The sequence below is a fragment of the Leiobunum rupestre genome, chromosome 2, assembly GCF_980474605.1.
Source record: "Leiobunum rupestre chromosome 2, qqLeiRupe1.1.hap1, whole genome shotgun sequence".
Taxonomy (NCBI): Eukaryota; Metazoa; Arthropoda; class Arachnida; order Opiliones; family Sclerosomatidae; genus Leiobunum; species Leiobunum rupestre.
The window spans coordinates 67,766,704-67,790,843 of record NC_143385.1 but is presented as its reverse complement, the minus strand read 5'-3'; the positions used below and the strand labels follow the sequence as shown (position 1 = coordinate 67,790,843).

Below are 24,140 nucleotides of genomic sequence, written 5' to 3'. Positions count from 1 at the left end.
TATGACATAAGCTGCTTTTATTAACTAAAATAATATTACCATAAGTAACATAACCTTTTAAGTATGACATACGCTGCTTTTTTTAACTAAAATAAACTCCCTCTAACAAATACATCGTCCAATTTCGATCACAATTTAGTTAGAAATCCCATTAAAATAAGTTTGAACCACGCCCTGATATACAACGCCATCTAACGTCATCTTGAACTTAAAGGGAGCATAAAATTTCATAATTTAACAGAAAAGGTGGTAAAATGTATTTATTTTTTTCACTGCTGATTTACGTTTTAAATAATATAATTTATATTGACTACTTTAAGAGTCGAATACTTTCACTTTTATGTTGCACTTGAAAAATAAACGTTACCATTCCCGCCCATTCCCGTTAAAAATTACATTCCAATTCCTTTCAAATATTTGTCTGCCATCCATTCCCATTCCATTTGACATAAATTTACTGACTCCAGCAGTACCATTACCGAAATCCCCATTACCGATTCCAAGTCTCGCGACCAGAGAGAAAATCCATAACTAAAAATTACCTTTTCCACAGGGTTCGAATTAAAAAAAACCCAGCCCAAAAAACCCAACGAGAAAGTTTATCTTCCGAAAAATCATTATCTGATATTTTCCAGCGTGTCATACTTAATATTATAATGTTACTTATGCCATAACGCGAAGAAAAAATAGAGAGATGGAACGTGCCACTCGTAGAGAAAAAGTTGAAAAATTTAATCGTTTCCTCTGAGTCACATTCAACAGCTGATTATTCTTAAAGAAATTAACTTCCAAACTCCCCAAGTAATTATGCTTTTTTATTTTTATCTCCTCCCCAACATGTCTTTACGCATGGCAAACACAGCCGAAAATACAAGTCACAAAATACAGGGTGTTTCGGAACGGTCTGCCACGACGGTAGAATAGACGGTAAAATAAATTCCAACGGCTTCCCAGCCTCTGAAGGGTTTTTGAATTTGGGGGTACGAAAAATGGTGAAACGTTTCGTGACAGCATGGCTGCCAGCCTCTCCGCTTCGCGACTTTAATTGTCACTGAAATAATTTCAACCGTTTTTCACGTCATTACGATTGATCTCAGTTAATAATTTGTATTTTAATTTAAAGAATTCAAGTTATAGGTAAATTTACAGTTAAACAACCATTTTGTCTAGCTTTTATTCCCGAAATATAACGGTCAGTTTACTTAGATGGCGCCACGTGCTCTACGAAGAATCACGATTTAGATATTTGTTACTCGGCGAAAGTTAAAAATTGGCCTCTGCGCATGCTCCAATACCAACCAATCCGGTGTTCCCTCCCATTTATTTTACCGTCTATACAGGGTGTTCTTGTGATTTTTGCCACGCCACTTAAAAAAACATGGGATTTTGATCGATTTCCCTGTGAAAAAAAATTTAAAATTTTTTTTAAAAATGTGACCAATTTTGATTTTTTTCGTCAATTTTTATCAATTTTTTTAAAAATTTTGGTATTTTAATTTTTTTTTCAATTTTGTAAAATGTTTCACAGGAATCGCTCAGAATCCCATGTTATTTTCAATGGGAAAATTTCCATTTTAAGTTGTCAAAAACATTTTTCGTTGCCATGGCAAAACCGTTGCCCATTGAACAAAATCGGTGTGTAACACCTCGGGTAGTCTCCTTGTAAGTCTACTTAAATTAAATTTCCACGAGTTAAACCGAACTTTTCCGTAACTAATTAAACTAGTGATCTCGAAGAATGAAAAAATAAAACGACCGATACTAGATGGCGCAATATAATTGAGGAAATCGAAGGTTGGGCGTTTCAGGGCGGAGCTTAGGTAGTAGATCATCCCCAATTACAAATAAATACTTTCAGGATACATATTTTTCAAAATTTATTTAAAGGGGAATTGTCACGAAAACCAAAATTTACGAGGTTTTTTTACAGAATGATGGAAAATATATTAATGATTACGTCCCTAAAATTTAATAGTTATTGGAAAAGTATTTAAAAAGTTACGCTGCTTTTTCCGCAACCTACATCAAACGGCTCCAAAAATTTCAGAAATCGCGGTAGAACCTACGTGCAGCGCCAAAAGAATGAAGCGTCAAAAATTTAAGAAAAGGCGTTTTAAAAACACGATAAACTACAATCTACGGATATAACTCGGTTAAAAAGCCAAGGAGAATTTCGTAGCAGACGACACGATAAAACCGAGGAAAATAATATTTCGTTCACGAGATGGCGCTGCAGGTAGGTTCAACCAAGCGGTTCTTAGATTCTCGAGTCGGCGGGGGATAAAACATGAAATTTGGTTGCTAATAATAAATCAACTACTAGAATTATTAACATGAAATTTTTTGTATTGCTATTTTCGGACGTCCTCTATCCATTTAAATGGTTTTTAACCAGTTTTAGGGTGGTGACCGTTCCCCTTTAAGACGACATCATACAACCTACAAATGGATGAATTCCATTACTTCCCGGTAGCCACGATAAAATCAAGGACTGAAAAAAATTAGCTAGTCTTAGCACAGTCTGCATCGTGTCTTCGCTCGCGTTAAAAAACAAAATAAGAATCTGAAACCCGTTGAGTTCCAGAACGCGCGCTGTGGATAGCGATTTTGACACAAAACAGACCAAACAGCGCACCCTCACGGAACCGCGAGGCAACTGTAAAAGATTTAAAGGGGAAAAAAAACGACTTCCGGTTAGGCCTTAAAAAAAAAGGTTAAGCATTGGATTGGAGATGTTTTTTCAATATTTCTATAAGCCTTGGCCAGCAAAAAAGGGCGCTAAAGTCTCATTAACAAGACGTATCGTATTTCAATTTTTAGGAGACCGATAACGGCGTATCGAAACGTACTCGCAAGTTACTTTTGACGTTTTCAATTGCTAAACGCTTGTTTTCGTCAGCGTCAGAGGCCAGCGTTGTATCAGAGGGAGGAGGGGTACACGCGCTCGTATCGCTGCAAAGGCTTAACTTGACTTTGATTTTGATTTATCTCGAGAATATTAAATGGATAATGGAGGGTATTAAGTTATCTCAATGAACTATTGATAAAACGCGGTATTGGCAAATATTATTTCATACACCAATAGATCGATACGCGCGTTGGACGACGGAGAAGATCCTTTCACAGGGGTAACGCCATTAGAGGAACTATTTTTTAAATATCCGATGTCTTGGCAGATGGCGCCAACAGTCTCAAAACGTAGAAAATGTTGAAATTATCTGAAAACCGCGAAAATTATAATATTAATAATAATAATAATAACTGCTAATTGATTTTTCGTCTATAGTTTTTATTAAAAAAAAACATCGTTTAAATTGGTTTTATTAAAGTTAAAATTTGACAATAAATCTGAAAATATATATTTCCTTCCCGAGATAAGGTTGAAATGGGCGCCATCTATTGTAAAATCAAACTTTCAATGGCTAAATGTTTGTTTTCCCTGTAAATAATTTGTATAATGGTGTGTAGCAGGGTTAAAATTTCCCATTTATAAAGCCGCCATTTTGAAGGTCGAAATAGCCATTCTCAAGGTAGAAATCGTCTGTTTATTTAAATGAATTTTTTTAAAAGATTTTGGTATATTTTTTCTTGCATTAAAAAAGGGCAATCTTAATTAGCCAAAGGTTTGGCATTAAAAGGGGCAATCTTGGTTAGCCAAAGGTTTTGCAATAAAAGGGGTAATCTTGGTTAGCCAAAGGTTTGGCATTAAAAGGGGGCAATCTTGGTTAGCCAAAGGTTTTGCAATAAAAGGGGTAATCTTGGTTAGCCAAAGGTTTTGCAATAAAAAGGGGCAATCTTAGTTAGCCAAAGGTTTTGCAATAAAAGGGGTAATCTTGGTTAGCCATAGGTTTTGCATTAAAAGGGGGTAATCTGGGTTAGCCAAAGGTTTTGCAATAAAAAGGGGCAATCTTGGTTAGACATAGGTTTTGCATTAAAAGGGGGTAATCTTGGTTAGACATAGACTTTGCATTAAAAGGGGGTAAACTTGGTTAGACATAGGTTTTGCATTAAAAGGCGGTAATCTTGGTTAGACATAGGTTTTGCAATAAAAGGGGTAATCTTGGTTAGCCAAAGGTTTTGCAATAAAAAGGGGCAATCTGAGTTAGCCACAGGCTTTGCATTAAAAAGGGCTTTCTTGGTTAGCCACAGGTTTTGCATTAAAAGGGGTAATCTTTTCTCTAAACTGATAATTTTTTAAAAAACTGAAAAGGGCTGTCTTTACTTACCCTAATAATCTTAAAAACGCTTTCTTATGTGTACCTAATTATTTTGCTTAAAACTAAATTAAAATATTTTCAACGCCACATTTTTTAGTTGACCTTTAACCCGATAATTAGAAAGGTCACAAACCCGACGTAATACGAAATGAACCGGGCACAATAGAAAAGGGAAATAATCTAACAAGCCAAATAAAGAACTTTACAGAATCAGCAGCTCAATAATGTCGTTTTGCTTTCTCTTTGTCAGAATTACATGTCGAAATTCGGCTACCTGGCGCCATCTAGTTTGGAGTCGGGGAACCTTCGAACGGAGGAGCAGTTGCGTAAGGCCATCCGAGTGATGCAGAAGTTCGGCGGTATCCCGGAAACGGGTGAGGTCGACGCGGAGACCGTCAAACTGATGAAGCGCAAGAGATGCGGCATGCGGGATCTCCTTGGCAAGGCCGACCGCGTCCGCAGGTACGCCCTGCAAGGGCAGTCCTGGACCAGGAACCGACTCACATGGAGTATCAGGTAAGATAACAAACCGACTTTCATTATAGTTTTAGAATTTCGAAGATAGTTCTACAAATCTGCATTCGTAAAATTTCAAAATGCGAGAATTGGATAAAACCGGGCACCCGACGAATAAATACTTAGGTTTGGACAATACTATTGGGCCCAACGATTTTTTTACATAAAATTACACTCGTAAAGTTTTAAAATAAAAACAAATTATAAATCCGAGCACCCGACGACGAAACGTTTGTGTTTGGACAACGCTATTGGGCCCAATGCATTTTGTACATTTATTTGCACTCGAAAATTTTTTAAATATGAGAATTGCATAAAACCGGGTCCCCGACGAATAAATACTTAGGTTTGACATTACTATTTGGGCCAATGCATTTTGTAAATTAATTTGAACTCGTAAATTTACAAAATATGAGAAGTGGATAGCTCCGGGCACCCGATGACAAAATCTTGCGTTTGGACAATACTATTGATCCCAATGTAAAAGTTAACGAATTAGAGGTTGTTTTGTAAAATTATTTTTTAAATACGTTATAAATTGTCTTAAAGTTATTTTTCTTACGAATGACTTCCACGATTTGTAATAGCCATAAGTAACTTAATTTTTATAAGTATGCTTCTCGAGTTCGTTTACTTAAGTGTTTTCGCCACTGACAATAAAATATAGGGATTAGTGAGCCATTTCGATATATTTGGTCACTGGGATAATCACATAACCCATCTGACATACTTATGTTTAAATTGCAACTTATGGTAGTAGTACTTTTGATAACTAAGTGATAAGTAGGAAGTGACGTAGGAATATCGTCTTCCGAAACGTTCGATTACGTAATCGCTTCACGATAGACTGTCATTAACCGATATAGTGCGGTGTCATACTTATGATATTATGTTACATATGGTAAAATGAAGGCTTACAAGTTAAGTCGAACATAATTTGGCATGCTATCATAAGTCAATAATAATTTTACATAAGTCTCTCATAAATATGAGTGACATAGAATAGAGTAGTATATCTCTGTAGCTTTGGGCTATGGCGGCCATTTTCATGGCATTTTTTTATCTATAGGGGAAAGCATGGGTGACGTCGACATACGTCACGGCGGTATTACTCTATCGACGTCATTATCTAGACCTAATGACGAAGGCTGAAGTTCATAAAAAATGCGCGACCTTTCTATAATTGGCTCACAGTAAAACATTCCGTGTTAAAGATATGGATCTGATACACTTATACGTTAAACCAGAAGTAAATTAACCAAAGTTATCGAAATAGCGCTCAGAATCGGAGGGCGTTTTCCTTATGTAAATGATGAGAAAATTGAGTCGAATAAAAGCTATTTTCTTCTGACGCGATAAGCTGCACTTGGGAATTTTGCGTATAGCTATTTCTATGTATGAAAAATGGTTTCATAAAAACAAAAACCTTTTTTTTTTCGACCTAGGAGCCCGAAAAATTTCAAATTCGAGGTCAAAATGTAACTTCATAAGGAAACTGCCTCCAACATGGGTAGAATAGCAGTCTGATAACTTTGGTTCATTTACTTTTGATGAAACGTAATCACAAACGTATGGTAATAGCGACTAGTTCAAGTTTTGAAACTTAGATGGCGCTTTTCAATCTACGCCATGAGCTTAAAATATCCGTACCCATTCCGAGTTTGCGAACTCTAATTAGCCTTTTCAGTTTATATTGATACAGAGCCACCTAGCGGTCATCGCGAGAAACTCATCGACTGCCGAATTTTTGTTTGCTAAGCAGGTGATAAATCAAAATACGTCTGTTTAGTTGAAAAGGTTTCTTAGAGTTCGCTAACTCGAAATGGGTACGGATATCTACTCAACGCGTAGATTGACTAGCGCCATCTAAGTTTCAAAACGTGAACTAGTCACTCTTACCATTAGATTGTAATAGCATTTCACTTCGAACGTTGTCCGCTACTTAATTCAATAGAGAGGTTAAGCAAATTAACTTTCTCAAATTAATTTCTTTAAATCAGTTAAGCGTGCTTTCACTTTTACTGTTAAAGAAAACACGCACAGTTACAATAGAATTTTAACACATTTTATAAATATTTGCTAAACCCGGGTACATGACAAAACTAAAACAGTGTTTAACCAATACTAAAACCCGCCTTATGCATGGCTGTGAGCATTGTACCCTCCTTTACTTTAAATGAGTGTCCGTAGTCCGATTTCGCCTTAAATATACAAGGCTTAGGGCATTTCAATTTAAACCACTATTTACGATGGCTAAAACGCAAATTGCTAGAAAAGGAATAATCTGCCATAATTATACCTCGATTTGTTGAGCCGGAAAATTGTAATATTAAGTATTTTTATTTAAACGCTATAGATATTTTACTTCGTGTTACATAAGCTCGACAGAAATTTAATACATGGCGTCGTCTTCAAGTTCAAGCGTTGCTAACGTAGGCAACGGTTCAAGTATACTCCGACAGGGTTGCCATACGTCAGGGAAATCAGGGAATTTAAAAATGGGCCTAAAAAGTCAGGGTAATGTCAGGAATTTTAAGTATTTGTAAAAAGTCAGGAAAAAGTCAGTGAATTTTAAGAATTTGTAAAAACCAGGGAATTCAATTTTATCATGATAACGTTTTGAAGGTAATTTTACTCTAGAGCTATGATTATCATTTATTTCCTTGAAAAAATGGCTAAATTATTTCAACATTGCAATAACCTTTTTACTGAATTATAAATCCATTAAAATTTGTTTATAAAATAAAAACTTTGATATTAAAATTAAAAAGTGGGGGAAAATCTCTTAAAATGGTCCGGGAAAACAGGGAATTTGAATTTGAAATCATTGTGGCAACCATGTCCGAAGTATAAACACGAAAAGAGAACCGTGGAAAGATTTCACGTGACTCTCGACCTTGTCGTTCAAACGTCTAGAGCGCTCTGCTTAACCTCTCTACTATGTGGTTCACATTTCCCCGCGAATACAGATCATTTTCAATAATTAAATTTACAATTAATCCGGCACCTTACAAATTAATTTATATCGGCCATAAGAGGCATTAGGAGCGCAATACCCAGTTAATAAAACTAAATGACGCAATTAGAACGGATTTTGGAGTGATCTAGACCATTAACTCGGGATAAAAGGAGTTACAGATAGAGCGCCACCATCATTTCGTCCCGAGAAACCAAAACTCGCCTGAAGCGCACCCTAGCGACGGTTCAGTGAAGACAGGGAGGCTCATTAACTCTCATTGACTTCTCGAGAGGCGACACTGGAAAGAAAAAAAAAAGCTGTGATTTCGGAAATTTTTTCGACTTCTTTCGAGAGCTAAGCTTAGTAATTAAGAACATAGATGGCGTTGGTGTCACGAGAAAGGCTACTTTTCCGCGTCTGTAAAAAAAGAAGGGTAGACTTATAGTTAAAGTTACAGCCGGAAAGGGGGGTAAAGTTTAAGTAGTTGCCAGGCGGGGTTAAGTGCTTTTTTTTTCAAACTAAAACCCTTGCCACCCGCTTAAGAGGAAATTCAATTAATTGTCGATACAGATGAAAGAGTTTGATTAAAATTCTACTTCCGTCTTTTTTAAACTTACATCCGACTTTATAGCCTCCCTACTTCCTTAAAATTACATTAATTCAATTTACAGTCCACATTGTTAATTTATTTTTTTAAACCACTGAATAATTAAATAAATTTCCAATTTGAATTTGAGATGTGTTGCAAAAAAAATAGTTAAAATAATATAATATAATATATCTCTTAAGAGAGATTTATTCATCTCAATATTCTGCTAATGTTATTACTTTGAAACGTGTAATTTTGTAAGAACATATTTGTTAATTTTGTCCAAACCCATATTATATTATAACAAAACAGTTCTTCGAACTGAAAAAAACATTTTAGAGCTCGTTATAGGTGCAGCCTTAAAGGGACATATACCATTTTTTATTGTTGATTAATATGTCATTAAAATTGAATTAATTAATTAATTAACATTAAAATTTTAAAATTATTATTATTATTGTATTATTTACTTATTGCAGATTACTGCAATAAATAATACAATAATAATAATAATTGAGGTTACAGCGCGACCCAATAAAGGTCTAAAAGTCTCTCAAGCTGAGTTGACGTCTTTCACGACCAAACCGGTAAATTGCCAATATACGCGCAGCAGAGGTGGAAATAGGGGGAAAAGATGAGCTCTAAATATGCTGCGCGGACGCGGAATATAATTACTGTCCTCGTGTACCCCACTTTACCACACAATAACTAAAACCGATTACATAGTTTTGTTCAAACATTTATTTTTTCTTATAGTTTTCGTATATCCTCCTTAACCCAAATTTTCTATACTTCGAATGAATTTGGATTTGATTTATGAAATAATACCCGACTGAAATCTGGGAAGCTACAATGTACCCCTGCACCCCATTTCCGCCGCCACTGTTTATAAATAATAAGTTAATATCCCTATGGACCCTCATTGTAACATTTTACTTCAACACATGGTAAATCGAGGTGGTCCTACAAACGACACCTAGTTGGTTCAATTTGGCCGGCTTATATTTATTTCCAGTGATGCCATGTCGCGAAAATGGAATTTCCCTTTCCGACCCTTGAAATTTCCATTTTTAAAATAAAATTTCCCTAGTTTTCCAAAACACTTAAAACAATGATATTTGCGTAAAACAATTACTTGGGACGTTGTAAAACAAAAATAACCAATTTCCCGAAGAAAATTATACTTTTATTTTCATCTCGCAATGAATAAAAACTAGGAACAATTTTACCAGTATAAAAATCCTAGTTTGTACTTGGGATTTCCCTAGATTTAGCTAATTTTTGTTCGGATTTCCCTTTTTACCGTTGATAGAGGTCAAAATTTCCCTAGATGTGGGAAATTTCCCTCAATCTGGCATCACTGTTTATTTAGGTAAAGGAGGGCACTCAACGATAAAGTCTTTGTTTGGGCAGTACTACATTGTCCTTCTATGTCGTCGCGTACCCTACTTTACTAAAATCGATGTCAATACTTCCACAAGTACTTGCTAAAACGACTTTAAGAATCAAACTTCTAAAAATGTCCGGATGAAAGACGTTCGCTTTTCTTGATGCTAAAACTGTCTACAGTACACCACTTGCGCCATCTACTAAAACTATACTACTATAAAAAAAGAGAAATATTTAGTACGGCAAATATATTATTTACGATAGAGTCTGCTTTTGAAACAATTCCTTAAATGGCACATTCATCATTAATACCGAAGTGAAGTACTACATAAACCCTAGCGCCGCCGATCCAACGCCGCCGTCGCCGATATTTTCTCTGGCGCCGAACCGCCGCCGCCGATAAATCTTGAGATTTTCTGCGTAAATTTTTTTATTTTTGACTTTTTTTTTTCAAAATTTTCAAAAAGGGGGAGATACGTTTGGCCCTTCGCGCAGCTCGCGCCGCCGCCGACCCAAATCAAATCGGCGCTATGCTCTAGTAATACATATGAAACTAGCATCTGCTATCGAAAAACTACCGTAGATGGCGCCATAATAAATAATTAAGTGGCGTATTAGAAATAATAAATCCAAAATACCGAAATACGCGTAATACGAAAACCATCTTTCTTGCCAAAAATAAATTGTCGCGGGTTCCGCTTTCGAAAAATATACCTTAGATGGCTTATTACAAATAATATGTCCAAAATACCGAAATACGCGTAATACGAAAACCATCTTTCTTGTCAAAACTAAATTGTACGGGGTATCTGAGTTCGAAAAACTGCCGTAGATGGCGCCACAATAAATACCAAAATGCCGTATTACAAATAATATATCCAAAATACCGAAATACGCGTAATACGAAAACCATCTTTCTTGTCAAAACTAAATTGTACGGGGTATCTGAGTTCGAAAAACTGCCGTAGATGGCGCCACAATAAATACCAAAATGCCGTATTACAAATAATATATCCAAAATACCGAAATACGCGTAATACGAAAACCATCTTTCTTGCCAAAAATAAATTGTCGCGGGTTCCGCTTTCAAAAATCTACCGTAGATGGCGCCACAATAAATACCAAAATGCCGTATTACAAATAATATATCCAAAATACCGAAATACGCGTAATACGAAAACCATCTTTCTTGCCAAAAATAAATTGTCGCGGGTTCCGCTTTCAAAAATCTACCGTAGATGGCGCCACAATAAGTACTGAAATGGCGTCTTGTATATTATAATAAGAAAACCATCTTTCTTGCCAAAAATAAATTGTCGCGGGTTCCGCTTTCGAAAATCTACCGTAAATGGCGCCACAATAAAAACTGAAATGGAGTCTTGTAAATTATAATAAGAAAACCATCTTTTTTGGCAAAACTAAATTGTACGGGGTATCTGAGTTCGAAAAACTGCCGTAGATGGCGCCATAATAAATACTGAAATGGCGTCTTGTAAATTATAATGAAAAATTTTAAAAGTTTAGTTCCGTAAACATATATCAAGTTCTTTTTCAATAAATATCTGATTTTCTTAAGATAATAAACTACGTTGCTAGAGAGTTATAAATCCAGCTACCACGTCGTGTTGTGGTCTCAGAATGAAACAATCAAATATTTATCATAACTTTCGCGACATCAATGAACGTGTACAGAGGGAGATCTTGAATGTGAAACTTCGCTTGTTGTATATACAGAAGACAGTTTATTGACCTTACGGGGTCCTGGACTGACTCTCCAGACTTTCGCTACATAATTTACGACTATGTTTCCAAGTGCACGAACTGCTGAACGGTTCAAAGATCGGATTGAAGTCTGCGAACCTGCCTTGAAAGAAAAACATATTATTCTTGGTTTAAAGATTTCGCGAATCAAACGTTTAGACTTCGTATCACGCTTAAATGTGGAAGCAACCATTTCGTATTATTATTATAATTGCCATAAATACGTTTAATTCGTACTTAACTGCAACAAGATATGTATCCCTTACTTTCCGTATTGTTGTAAAAAAAAGCCAGTCAGAAAATTAATTTTTTTAAAATAGTTAAGGTAACCTACGTTAAAGGGGAACGGCTAAGCTTTTACAAATATGGCCTTATTTCCGTATCAAAAGATTAACAATACGTTCAATATACTAACACGTACCTTTTTTTGTCTTGAAAAAATAGCTTTTGGCCCAAAAGGTTGAAACGAAAAATAACGTCAGGTGTTTGGGTTGGAATTTTCGCCGCCATCTTAGGGGCTGCCGCCAGCGCCCCTAACCCCGTATGAGCGATTAGCGAACTATCCTAACTTTTAAAATCGCGCAATTTAGGCTTTAAAAGTCTCTTATAACTGGAACGCGCCACGCGTGCAAAACAATTTTTTTGCGTCTTCAGCAGCGCGCGCTTTTACGTTGTTTTTCCGTCTCGCCGACTTCTCACCAGGTGTTGCGGCGGACGCGCGATTTTCGATTTCCCGAAATTTCTTTATTTTATTAAAAATTAACCACTCAATATTTTTTGATGCGGTTTTCGCCATAAATTTTAGTTTTTAATGGACTATAGGGCTATCTAACTGGTTAAAGCTTGACCGTTCCCCTTTAAGATAATATATTTCAAAATATAGTCTTATTATTATTAATAAAATATTAACACAATCAATAAGGTATGCTTATTTCACTTTATACAAGGATTTGTTTAAAAAATTTACCGATAAATGAGTAGAGTTTCACTATCATATTTAACATCTGTCCGATCATTCGCCTTTTCACATCCTAATGGCGGACATAGTGAGCAAAACCAAGTTGATTCTTTTACAGCACCTACTCATTAATTTGAACAATATTTTATTAACCATCGGCATCCAAACTAATTATACTAATTGTTTGTTCAGGAATTAATTAGAAGGAAGTAAATGTTTTGTTATCAAATTAATTTACTTCGCCGGAAAGCGTTGTTGCGAGTGCGATTAAAATTAACGAAAGCAGTCAATTCCCGGTTTATTAAAGGATGCCTTTGCAACGATTCAAATAAATAATTACGAACAGGAACACACGGCATAACAACAACGATTACATTGCATACTATATCCTGTTCTGCTCACTAGTTCGTGTATATCATATATTTATTAAAAGTAATATATATCTCGGAATATATTATAATATTTCCCAAAAGAGCTTAATTCCTCTCAGAAGTACATAATATAATATTCTTCTGAAGTGTATTATACATTTCTCTAATATTTACAATATGATATGTACCCCAAGTCAATTCCCGGTTTATTAAAGGATGCCTTTGCAACGATTCAAATAAATAATTACGAACAGGAACACACGGCATAACAACAACGATTACATTGCATACTATATCCTGTTCTGCTCACTAGTTCGTGTATATCATATATTTATTAAAAGTAATATATATCTCGGAATATATTATAATATTTCCCAAAAGAGCTTAATTCCTCTCAGAAATACATAATATAATATTTATCTGAAGTGTATTATATATTTCGCTTAAGTTTATAATATAATATAATATGTCCCACAAGATCCTAATTCATCTCAGAAGTACATAATATAATACTTCTCTGAAGTGTATCATATATTTCGCTAAACTTTATAATATAATATGTCCCACAAGAACCTAATTCATCCCAGAAGTACATAATATAATATTTCTCTGAAGTTTATTATATATTTCGCTAAATTTTACAATATAATATGTCCAACAAGAACCTAATTCATCTCAGAAGTACGTAATATAATACTTCTCTGAAGTGTATCATATATTTCGCTAAAGTTTATAATATGATATGTCCCACAAGAACCTAATTCATCCCAGAAGTACATAATATAATATTTCTCTGAAGTGTATCACATATTTCGCTAAAGTTTATAATATAATATGTCCCACAAGAACCTAATTCATCCCAGAAGTACATAATATAATATTTATCTGAAGTGTATTATATATTACGCTAAAGTTTATAATATAATATGTCCCACAAGAACCTAATTCATCCCAGAAGTACATAATATAATATTTCTCTGAAGTTTATTATATATTTCGCTAAATTTTACAATATAATATGTCCAACAAGAACCTAATTCATCTCAGAAGTACGTAATATAATACTTCTCTGAAGTGTATCATATATTTCGCTTAAGTTTATAATATAATATAATATGTCCCACAAGATCCTAATTCATCTCAGAAGTACATAATATAATACTTCTCTGAAGTGTATCATATATTTCGCTAAACTTTATAATATAATATGTCCCACAAGAACCTAATTCATCCCAGAAGTACATAATATAATATTTCTCTGAAGTTTATTATATATTTCGCTAAATTTTACAATATAATATGTCCAACAAGAACCTAATTCATCTCAGAAGTACATAATATAATATTTCTCTGAAGTGTATTATATATTTCGCTAAAGCTTATAATATGATATGTCCCACAAGAACTTAATTAATCTCAGAAGTACATAGTAAAATATTTATCTGGTATTATCTCAAGTTATTTTTTTAAAATATCATTGATTTAAATCATAATTTAAATCAAGTTTTTTTAAATATCATTGATTTAAATCATAATTTAAATCAAGTTTTTTTAAATATCATTGATTTAAAACATAATTTAAATCAAGTTAATTTTTTTAAAAATATCATTGATTTAAATCATAATTTTAATCAAGTTATTTTTTTAAAATATCATTGATTTGAATCATAATTTTAATCAAGTAATTTTTTTAAAATATCATTGATTTGAATCATAATTTTAATCAAGTAATTTTTTTAAAATATCATTGATTTAAATCACACAATGTATTTCAATGGAGGAATAAAAAATGGCAAAAAATAGGTTCTTAAAAAATAAATACTAAAAATTTGAACAAAGTAATATATTAAATAATAATTAAATTTAATTAAGATTTCATTTAATTCGAGATTAGCTTAACTGATAAAAGTAAAATAACCGTTAATTATACAGGAAGAGAGCCATTAATTGTATGAAAATTAATAAATTCAATACAATCCCAAAAATCCGAATTAAATCAAAAAATTCGATTGATTTCATTTTTATTAAAAAAATCCAAAAAGTGCCAACCCGGCTCAGAAGCATGTAATATATCTAAAAGTATTTTATATATTTTAGAAGCACGTAAGAAATATATGATATATCTTATAATTACTAACTATACCTATATCAATATATTTTATTCTAAAACGAAGTTTGCAAAATAAGAACAAACTCGCCAAAGTACATTTTTTAAGCCAATACCTTTAGCAATATAGTCACAAGTACACTTATCTATAAGATATAAATATATTATATACTTTTTCCAATATCCAATAACCAATGATAAACTTAAAAACAGCTTAATATTTAATCGAAATTATAATCTAGCAACTTGCGCAAAAATTACTAATAAACAATAAAAACAACGATTTTTTCTAGTGCACAAAATTTAATTAAAACTAAAAATATTTAATTACACAACCCGACTAGTTTCGATTGTGTAATTAAATATTTTTAGTTTTAATTAAATTTTGTGCAGTAGAAAAAATCGTTGTTTTTATTTTTTATTAGTAGCCTAATATTTGAAAATCAGATATTGCAAAAATGTTCTATGGGAAACAATCGGAATTTTGAGCCGGAAATTGTTTTGGTTTGAAAGACAGTCATAACAGAAAAGTGTGTTATAATAATATAACAGTCGATTTCTATCAAAGCAAAACTTGGCATATTTCGGTCTTCGGGTGGACAAAGGAGGTGGAACGACATTTGGAGTCTTTTAAAAATTTGATATTTTAAGAGACAAATCTGCTCAAAAATGTCAAAAAGTATTTGGCCCGACAGGCCCCATCGGTTAAAGTTTCTTACAACGCCCCCAAGCGTCAGTGCGACCCCAAAATTGCAACTTGATAGGTTTCGTTTTTAACGGCTAGTTGCCAGTTTGACAGAAATGCGACAACGTTAAAGATTCTAGGGTCGTCTTCTTAAAACTAAAACTGCGTGTTTAATTGGACTCGATCGAATATGACGTCACTTAGTGAATTGTTGTCAAAGTGTGTAATTGGTCTCGATCGGATATGGCGTCACTTAGTGAATTGTTGCTACTAGAAACCAACAAGCGATGCTGTTACGAAGTTCTGTCCCGATGACTTTGTAAAATTGGGAAGTGAATAAAACCGGGCACACGACGAAGAAATATTTATATTTGGACAATACTATTTGCCGAATACAAAATATCGTTACTTTAATTCAAAACAACGATATATAGATATATAAATATAGATATCTACATGTAGTATTATTACATTAATTAGTTAATTAAGGGGTTTAAACAACGATGGAGGTAATTTAGTCGACTTATCGTTGGTTTCATGATAAAACACTAATCTGAATTAGTACGGTCTAAATACGCCGTAACATTAGCATTTCGTCGTCAGCTACACGGTTATATATAAGTTAGAAAAGATATACATTTTATAATTACTTATTAATTTATTAATTGAGAGGGCTACAGCAACGTTGGAGGTAGTTATATCGACTTATCGTTGGTTTCATGCAAATATGCTAAACTGAAATAGTATTGTCTAAACATGTCGTAAAATAAGCATTTCGTCGGGTACCCGGTTATATTTTAAACCAGAAAGGTTGTACATTTTATAATTTGCAATTCTTAAAATAGTATTTTCTTTAAATCCGTAACCATTTCGAAATATTAGGCAAAAATGAACGTAGTTCATACTACTCTGCAAACACGTCGAACGCTTCTCTGTATTGTGTACGGGATTTCCAAAATCAAACGACAATTTGTAAACAGTGACGGCGATCCCGTGGGGGCTCTGGGGCTCGAGCCCCCACAGGGAAATCCAAACGAGGGCAGAGCCCCCACAGAAATTAAATTGAGGAAAAATAGCAACCAGGGTAAAATTTATAATATCACTGCCTTTATTTGGGTCCGAATTCAGTCTTTTGACAGAAGTTATTTTGAGATTGCAGATTCGAGTAGCGTTAAGATGATATAACCGTAAAATTGATTTCGATAGATTCGTCCAAACAGAAAATCGCCCCGTCGTGTACCCTATTTTACCTCAAATACCTTCGTTAAGTATGTGGCCAAGAAGGGCTTAATTATCTAGCCATGTACACAGATATTTTTCTAAAGACTTAACTTTTATTATCAATGTAATCCATGCCGGATGAGATATTATAAAGAACACTTTTAAAAATATATAGAAATTTAGAGCTGTACATTTTCTTGCTTCAGTTTTAAGTATATTTAGATGAAAAAATAATGGCCCGGGCCCCCACAGAAATATTTTCCGATCGCCGCCACTGTTTGTAAATCCGGCGAGATTTCAGCTTACGATTTGGCAATTGGCATTGGATTTCTATTATTAATATCCTTTAATAATACTTAAATCCAGATTTCAGCCTCTGATTTCTAGTATTTATCCAACACTTTGACAACTTCTGGGCTATATTTAGGAGGATTTTATATTTCAAAAAACTGCGTTACTACAAACTTTTAAAAATAGAATATCCGAAAAATAATTATTGTGGTAATGTGGGATACGTGAAAAGACACAAATTCCTTTAGACTTTACTAAATATTCATTATAGATTGGGTTACAAACAAGCTAGTAAATTTTTAATAAAAAGCGTAAAATATACCTTTTTGTAACCTTTAGTAAGGTTGCTTGTCCCTTAGTAAAACCTAGTAAACGCCATTTTTATGGTAATGTTGGTGGTATTTATTGGTATATCTCTTTCATGAATAGGCCTTTCCATAAATTCGCTACGACTGCCCAGCTTGTTCTTGAAATTGTGCAGTCAAAACTATGGACGAATGAATTAGCTCTCTTTAGTGGGAGAGATTGGGAAGCATTGTAAACAAGAAGGCCACGTTAATTTATAGAAAGGCCTATTGTTTTGGCGAGTTGAAATTTTTCCAATAAGTGTACGATTCACATATGTACTTGAATGTACTATTAACTTGAAATTTTAAAATTGGCGTTTACTAGGACAATAGTGGTTCGTTATGGAGCTAAATCTGGGATGAAAACTGAGAACAACTCCTTCCGCATTAAGGGTTTGACACCAAAATATTACGCAGTACAACCCGGCCACCTGAATTAATAGGTGGTTTCTTTTCGTTTGTTCGGGGTTTCGGAGTTGGGTAAGAAGAGTAAGGCTGTGACGTCATTTTACTCCGATTTTGTGCTGGCGAATAGTTTAAGTCGCAGTAAAAACGTTTTCCCAAAATGGCTGCCTGTACCTTTTCAGAAGATAAATTATGGCTAGCAGACGACCAAATCCGATTTACTCCTTTACACCTCCTTTTCAGAAGGAGTAAAAAGAGTAGCCCTAATACTCCGGAACAAGCGAATAGTTTATGGGCCGGAGTAATTCTCATCCCCGGAACAGGCGAATAACACGTTTTAGGGTAAAAAGAGTACACTTTTAGTCCGAGAACAGGCCACCTGTCTAAAGGTATTAAAAGTCGGTCGATGACTTAGGCCTAGTGTGGTGCCTAGGGTATTAACCTAGCTGAATATTATTATAATTATTACCTGGTGAAATTAAGTGATTTGCCCTAAATATGGAACATATTTCCTTTAAGATTATTTAGCGTTTATTTCGTGGGAATGGCGCTAGACGGCGCTGTATATCAGGGCGTGGTTCAAATTTATTATAGTGGCATTGCTAACTAAATTATGATAGAGATATAAAGTGGTGCTTTGGGTATTAGCCTAACTGATTATTATTATAATTAAATAGTTGGAGGGTATATTCCCTTTAAAGAATCTCTCCAATGCCAGCCAAAAAAGGCTTTTAAAAAGTCTTTTCAGAGCCCAAGAACAATGAAGGTTTTGGCGCATAGTGTATATGCGTGGTCAAAATATGATATCTGTGGCGGATGGTTTAAATCCTTAGCGGAGAAAGCAACTCGAGAAGCTAGCACATTCAGGTGGTTCCTCTCCCATTCATTGCCTACCCTCCCCCACTATCCCCCCCTTTTTGCGACCCCCCATCTGGGGTAACACGATGCCAACGATCAAGGACCCACGATACTTCCCCCCTCGCCCTTTCTGCGAAAGCATTACCCCGAAAAACACTACCGACAATCTACATAAACAAGGTGGTCCTAACCATGTCAATAGTATTTTTCCCGCATTGGTCAACTCTTAAGGTCTTCATTAAAGGGAGTATAACCCCTCTTGTTTGGTAGGGTGTGCTTAGACAATACAGACTAGCTTCACCAAGCCTTTCTAGCGGAGGGGGGGGGGGGGCAAGGAAGTAGTAGGAAGGCTTGTAGAAGCTAGTCGGTATAGACTAAGCACACCCTACCAAACAAGAGGGGTTACACTCCCTTTAAAATAGATTTTTAGATTTAAAGTGTACCAAATTTTTTATCTATAGCAGGGTGACCATTCGTCCTTTATTTTATAATGTTTCCTATATTTCAATGTTTTCCTTTATTTTACTATAATTTAACCATTTTTCCTTTATTTTCCTATAATTTAACCATTTTCCTATATTTTCCTATAATTTTAACCATTTTCCCTTTATTTTCCTATAATTTAACCATTTTCCTTTATTTTCCTATAATTTAACCATTTTCCTTTATTTTCCTATAATTTAACCATTTTTCTTTTATTTTCCTATAATTTAACCATTTTCCTATAATATAACCATTTTCCTATAATATAACCATTTTCCTATAATATAACCATTTTCCTATAATCTAACCATTTTCCTATAATATAACCATTTTCCTATATTTTCCTATCATAACCATTTTCCTATATTTTCCTATAATTTAACTATTTTCCGGTAATTAGATATTATTTTGTATTTCGCGCGGTTTTTTCGAATTGGCCACGTGCCTAGTTCGCTTTTCGTAATACAGATGGCGCTCAATGTACTAAATCTCTTTGATTAAATGTCAAGGTTTTTCAAAATCGTGCATGCAGATAAAATGTAAACTGCTTCTCCAAAGAACTGCACTGAACGGAATTTAGATAATCGTCGTTTGCTTAAAAGAAGTTCCTTTTATATTAAATCAAATTTAAATTTTACTTACGCAAATTTTCATATATGTTCCTATATATTATCAAAGAAAATACTCCTATATTCTCCTATAAATCGACTGTTGAATTTCCTATATTCCTGGTGTTTTTCAGTGGTCACCCTGCTATAGTGACGTCATTTTAGTTGTATTAAAGCGTTTTTTATTTAATAAGCGAGTTTCAATAATCGCACCGCCATCTGTAGGCTTTTAACATAACAATAAAGGGAAGCCTAAGCTGACGTCATAGGTCACCGAGGTCAAAATACCATCCTCGTCTGCTTTTTCGTTTAACTACGCATGTGTCAGATTTTATTGAAACTTCGCTTAATGGAATATAACCTCAGGTATTTGATATGGAACACAAATATTTCCATTTTCTGCCACACGTGGCGCTGACGTTCGTAGCCGTCTTAAAAAAGCTTTAAATTTAACTAAACATTAATTTTGAAATTGGCTTTAAAGATCCATCAACTAAATTTTATAAAACTTGAAAGCTAAGGCTTAAAGTTATTAAACTTGAAAGCTAAGGCTTAAAGTTATTAAACTTGAAAGCTAAGGCTTAAAGTTATTAAACTTGAAAGCTAAGGCTTAAAGTTATTAAACTTGAAAGCTAAGGCTTAAAGTTATTAAACTTGAAAGCTAAGGCTTAAAGTTATTAAACTTGAAAGCTAAGGCTTAAAGTTATTAAACTTGAAAGCTAAGGCTTAAAGTTATTAAACTTGAAAGCTAAGGCTTAAAGTTATTAAACTTGAAAGCTAAGGCTTAAAGTTATTAAACTTGAAAGCTAAGGCTCAAAGTTATTAAACTTGAAAGCTAAGGCTTAAAGTTATTAAACTTGAAAGCTAAGGCTTAAAGTTATTAAACTTGAAAGCTAAGGCTTAAAGTTATTAAACTTGAAAGCTAAGGCTTAAAGTTATTAAACTTGAAAGCTAAAGCTTAAAGTTATTAAACTTGAAAGCTAAGGCTTAAAGTTATTAAACTTGAAAGCTAAGGCTTAAAGTTATTAAACTTGAAAGCTAAGGCTTAAAGTTATTAAAATTAACGCAAATTCGGTGCTTTCTCGTAGACGTACGTCGTACCTAAGCCCCGCCCTAAAACAGTCACCATGATATTCAATATACGTAACACATCACGGTCATGTTGGCCAAATAAACACGAAAATAGTCCACACTCACGAGCAAGACACGAATAGTAAGCGACACGATTTCGTTGCAAACATTAAAAAAAATGTTAAAACGCCGTGGATAAATTTCGTCATTAGTCCTTCTGTAATAAACTCGTATGTTATGGGTAGATTACTACTAAAATGTACGATAGTTGCAACTACAACTCCGACCTGGCTGTTACTAGAAAAGCATTTTCCCCAAATTCCTCTAGAGGTTACATTCTTTTTAAAATTAACACCTAAAAACTAGTTCTTAAAATTGTTGAGTATATTAGCAAATAAGGTGTATCTCTAACATAGCATATTTTTTCCGTATCATAATCGAAAAAAAAAAAACATTTCTTTACGAAATCGTAGCTTTTCACAGTTTACAAAACAAAAACAAAAACTTCAATCCGAAGTATAAAAATCAAGGACAACAACATACATCAACGACAGGTGGTTTCTTTTCGCCTTTTCTCGGTCTAAAAGTGCACTCTTTTTACCCTAAAATGATAATTTATCCGCTCCATAAACTATTCGCTTGTTCCGGAGTATTAGGGCTACTCTTTTTACTCTTTCTGAAAAAGAGGTCTAAAGAGAAAAAATCTGATTTTGTCGGCTACTAGCCAGAATTTATCTGCTAAAAAGGTCACAGGCAGCCATTTTGGAACAACGTTTTTACTCTGACTCGAGCTAATCCTAACCACAGAATCGGAGTAAAATGACGTCATAGGGTTACTCTTCCCTACTACGAAATCCCGGAACATATGAAAAGGAACCTCCTGACAACGACAACGACATACACCAACGACAACGACATACACCAACGACAACGACATACACCAACGACAACGACATACACCCACGACAACGACATACACCAACGACAACGACATACATCAACGACAACAACATACACCAAACCAAAACCTTTCCCGTCACAATTAAAGCGCAGGTGAAAAATGATTTAGGAATTACCGCTATGGCGAGAAACGTATACTCGTAATATTATATTAGCAAGTGGTGGTCCCCCCCCCCCTCTCTGTGGGCTTGCATATTTAGGGATGTCAGGAGGAGGCGGACCGGTGGGGGAGTTAAAACTAAAGGCTTAGCTTCAGTCGAAGTAGAAGTATCGGATTTAGGAAATGAACACGTCAAACGTTTCAGTTTTTTTTTTAAATAAAATCCGATCTGTGGCCGGGCTTCTAAAAGCATTTTAAAATAAAGGAGCAGCACTCAGAGTAGAGTCAGCCATTTAGTGCTGGTTTTTCGGAGCGATCGGATCCATCGGAACGACGTTATTAAACTTTTGATGGGAGTATTTTATATCAGTACAGATCAATCAGTATTTAGCTTAGGTTAAAATGTTTCGGTAAATATAATTTATTGCATAGATCGCGATATATCGAAGTCAACATGGAGGTAAGACGATATATTTTTACGTACAATATTTTTTTGGGTTTTGAGGGTTGGTAGAAATTTGAGGTTTTTGTAGATTGAATGATAATGTTTATTTTTGTTTCGGTGTCGAGGTAGGAGGTATTTAGGTATGCCTTTTCTGAAGAGTATAGAAATCCATAGAAAGATATAGAAAGTCTATAGAATACTACTCGGTCTTCACTAATATGTAATAGAAAGTCTATAGAATACTACTCGAAATTCACTAATATGTAATAGAAAGTCTATAGAATACTACTCGAAATTCACTAATATGTAATAGAAAGTCTATAGAATACTACTCGAAATTCACTAAGATTTATTAGAAAGTTCTATAGAATACTACTTGAAATTAACTAAGATTTAATAGAAAGTCTTTAGAATTCTACTCGAAATTCACTAAGATGTAATAGAAAGTCTATAGAATACTACTCGAAATTAAGTAAGATTTAATAGAAAGTCTATAGAATACTACTCGAAATTCACTAAGATGTAATGGAAAGTCTATAGAATACTACTCGAAATTCACTAAGATTTATTAGAAAGTTCTATAGAATACTACTCGAAATTAACTAATATTTAATAGAAAGTCTTTAGAATTCTACTCGAAATTCACTAAGATTTAATAGAAAGTCTTTAGAATACTACTAGAAATTCAGTAAGATTTAATAAAAGGTCTATAGAATAGTACTCGAAATTCACTAAGATTTAATAGAAATTCTATAGAATAGTACTCGAAATTCACTAAGATTTAATAGAAAGTCTATAGAGTAGTACTCGGACTTCACTAAGATTTAAGAGAAAGTCTACAGATTTCTATAATATTTCGTAGAAAGTCTGTAGACTTCTATAAGGTTTAATAGAAACTCTATAGACTTCTATGAGGTTTAATAGAAAGTCGATAGACTTCTATAAGGTTTACTAGAAAGTCTATAGACTTCTATAAGGTTTAATAGAAACTCTAAAGACTTCTATAAGATTTCGTAGAAAGTCTGCAGACTGCGTATTATAGTTGGAAATTATCGTATGACCCAAAACTTTCCTGGAAATTATCGAAGTGTAGGATAATTATCGTACGTCTGGCAACCCTGAGTGAAAGTGTTATTTTATTGAATATTCTAAAGAATCAACTGTCCAACCAGCGATTATGTATCGCATAGATCGATCCAATTTAATTGACGGCCTCGGTGCTATATGTAAAAAAAATCATAAAGTACGTTACAGAATTATAACAAAAACTAGGCTTCAGAGAAAGTTAGATCAGTTAGCCTTTTCATTGTACCTAGCGCCACGTAGCGGCAAACGCAAGAAGTTAATAAAAACAGGAGTTTCGGCTACTAATCAGACGATTATATTTTATAATACACAAAGCAGACGATAAGCAAGGTAACTTATGAAATTTCTTAAATTTATAACTTTCTGGTAAAAAATTAGTGTTGCTAATATTCCGGAAAAATAAAATGCGGAAAATTTTCCACAAATAGGATAAATAAAAAAATTAAACATAAATTACTTTTTAAGGTTTTTTAATGTTTTTAACTTTTTATCGATATAAATTGTCTAATATAAGTAAACATACTACAAAACATTATTAGTGTTACATTGTTAATCAGTTTAAACTAGTCTAGAGGTTTAGTTTTACTTTTAGATTCGAAAAATTGAGGTGAAAATGCCGCTTTATTTAAATTGGCAAATAATATATTAGACTAATCATGGAATGAAAACTTTTTCTTATTTTTTCGGAAAATTTTCCGACTTACAACACTATG

General features: G+C 33.8%; 1 protein-coding gene across 2 annotated transcripts in view; it reads left to right on the top strand.

The window, feature by feature from the left end:
* The window catches only part of LOC149958852 (stromelysin-1-like), a 127,131-nt gene that overhangs the window by 56,958 nt on the left and 46,033 nt on the right, over window positions 1-24,140 (top strand). For both annotated transcript variants that reach the window (XR_016478568.1, XM_090166251.1), the window contains exon 2: window positions 4,468-4,733. Coding sequence is in view for 1 of the 2 variants with exons in the window: in XM_090166251.1 (XP_090022377.1) it covers window positions 4,468-4,733 (266 nt within the window). In the remaining variant the exon portion in view is untranslated. The remainder of the gene's footprint in view (window positions 1-4,467; window positions 4,734-24,140) is intronic.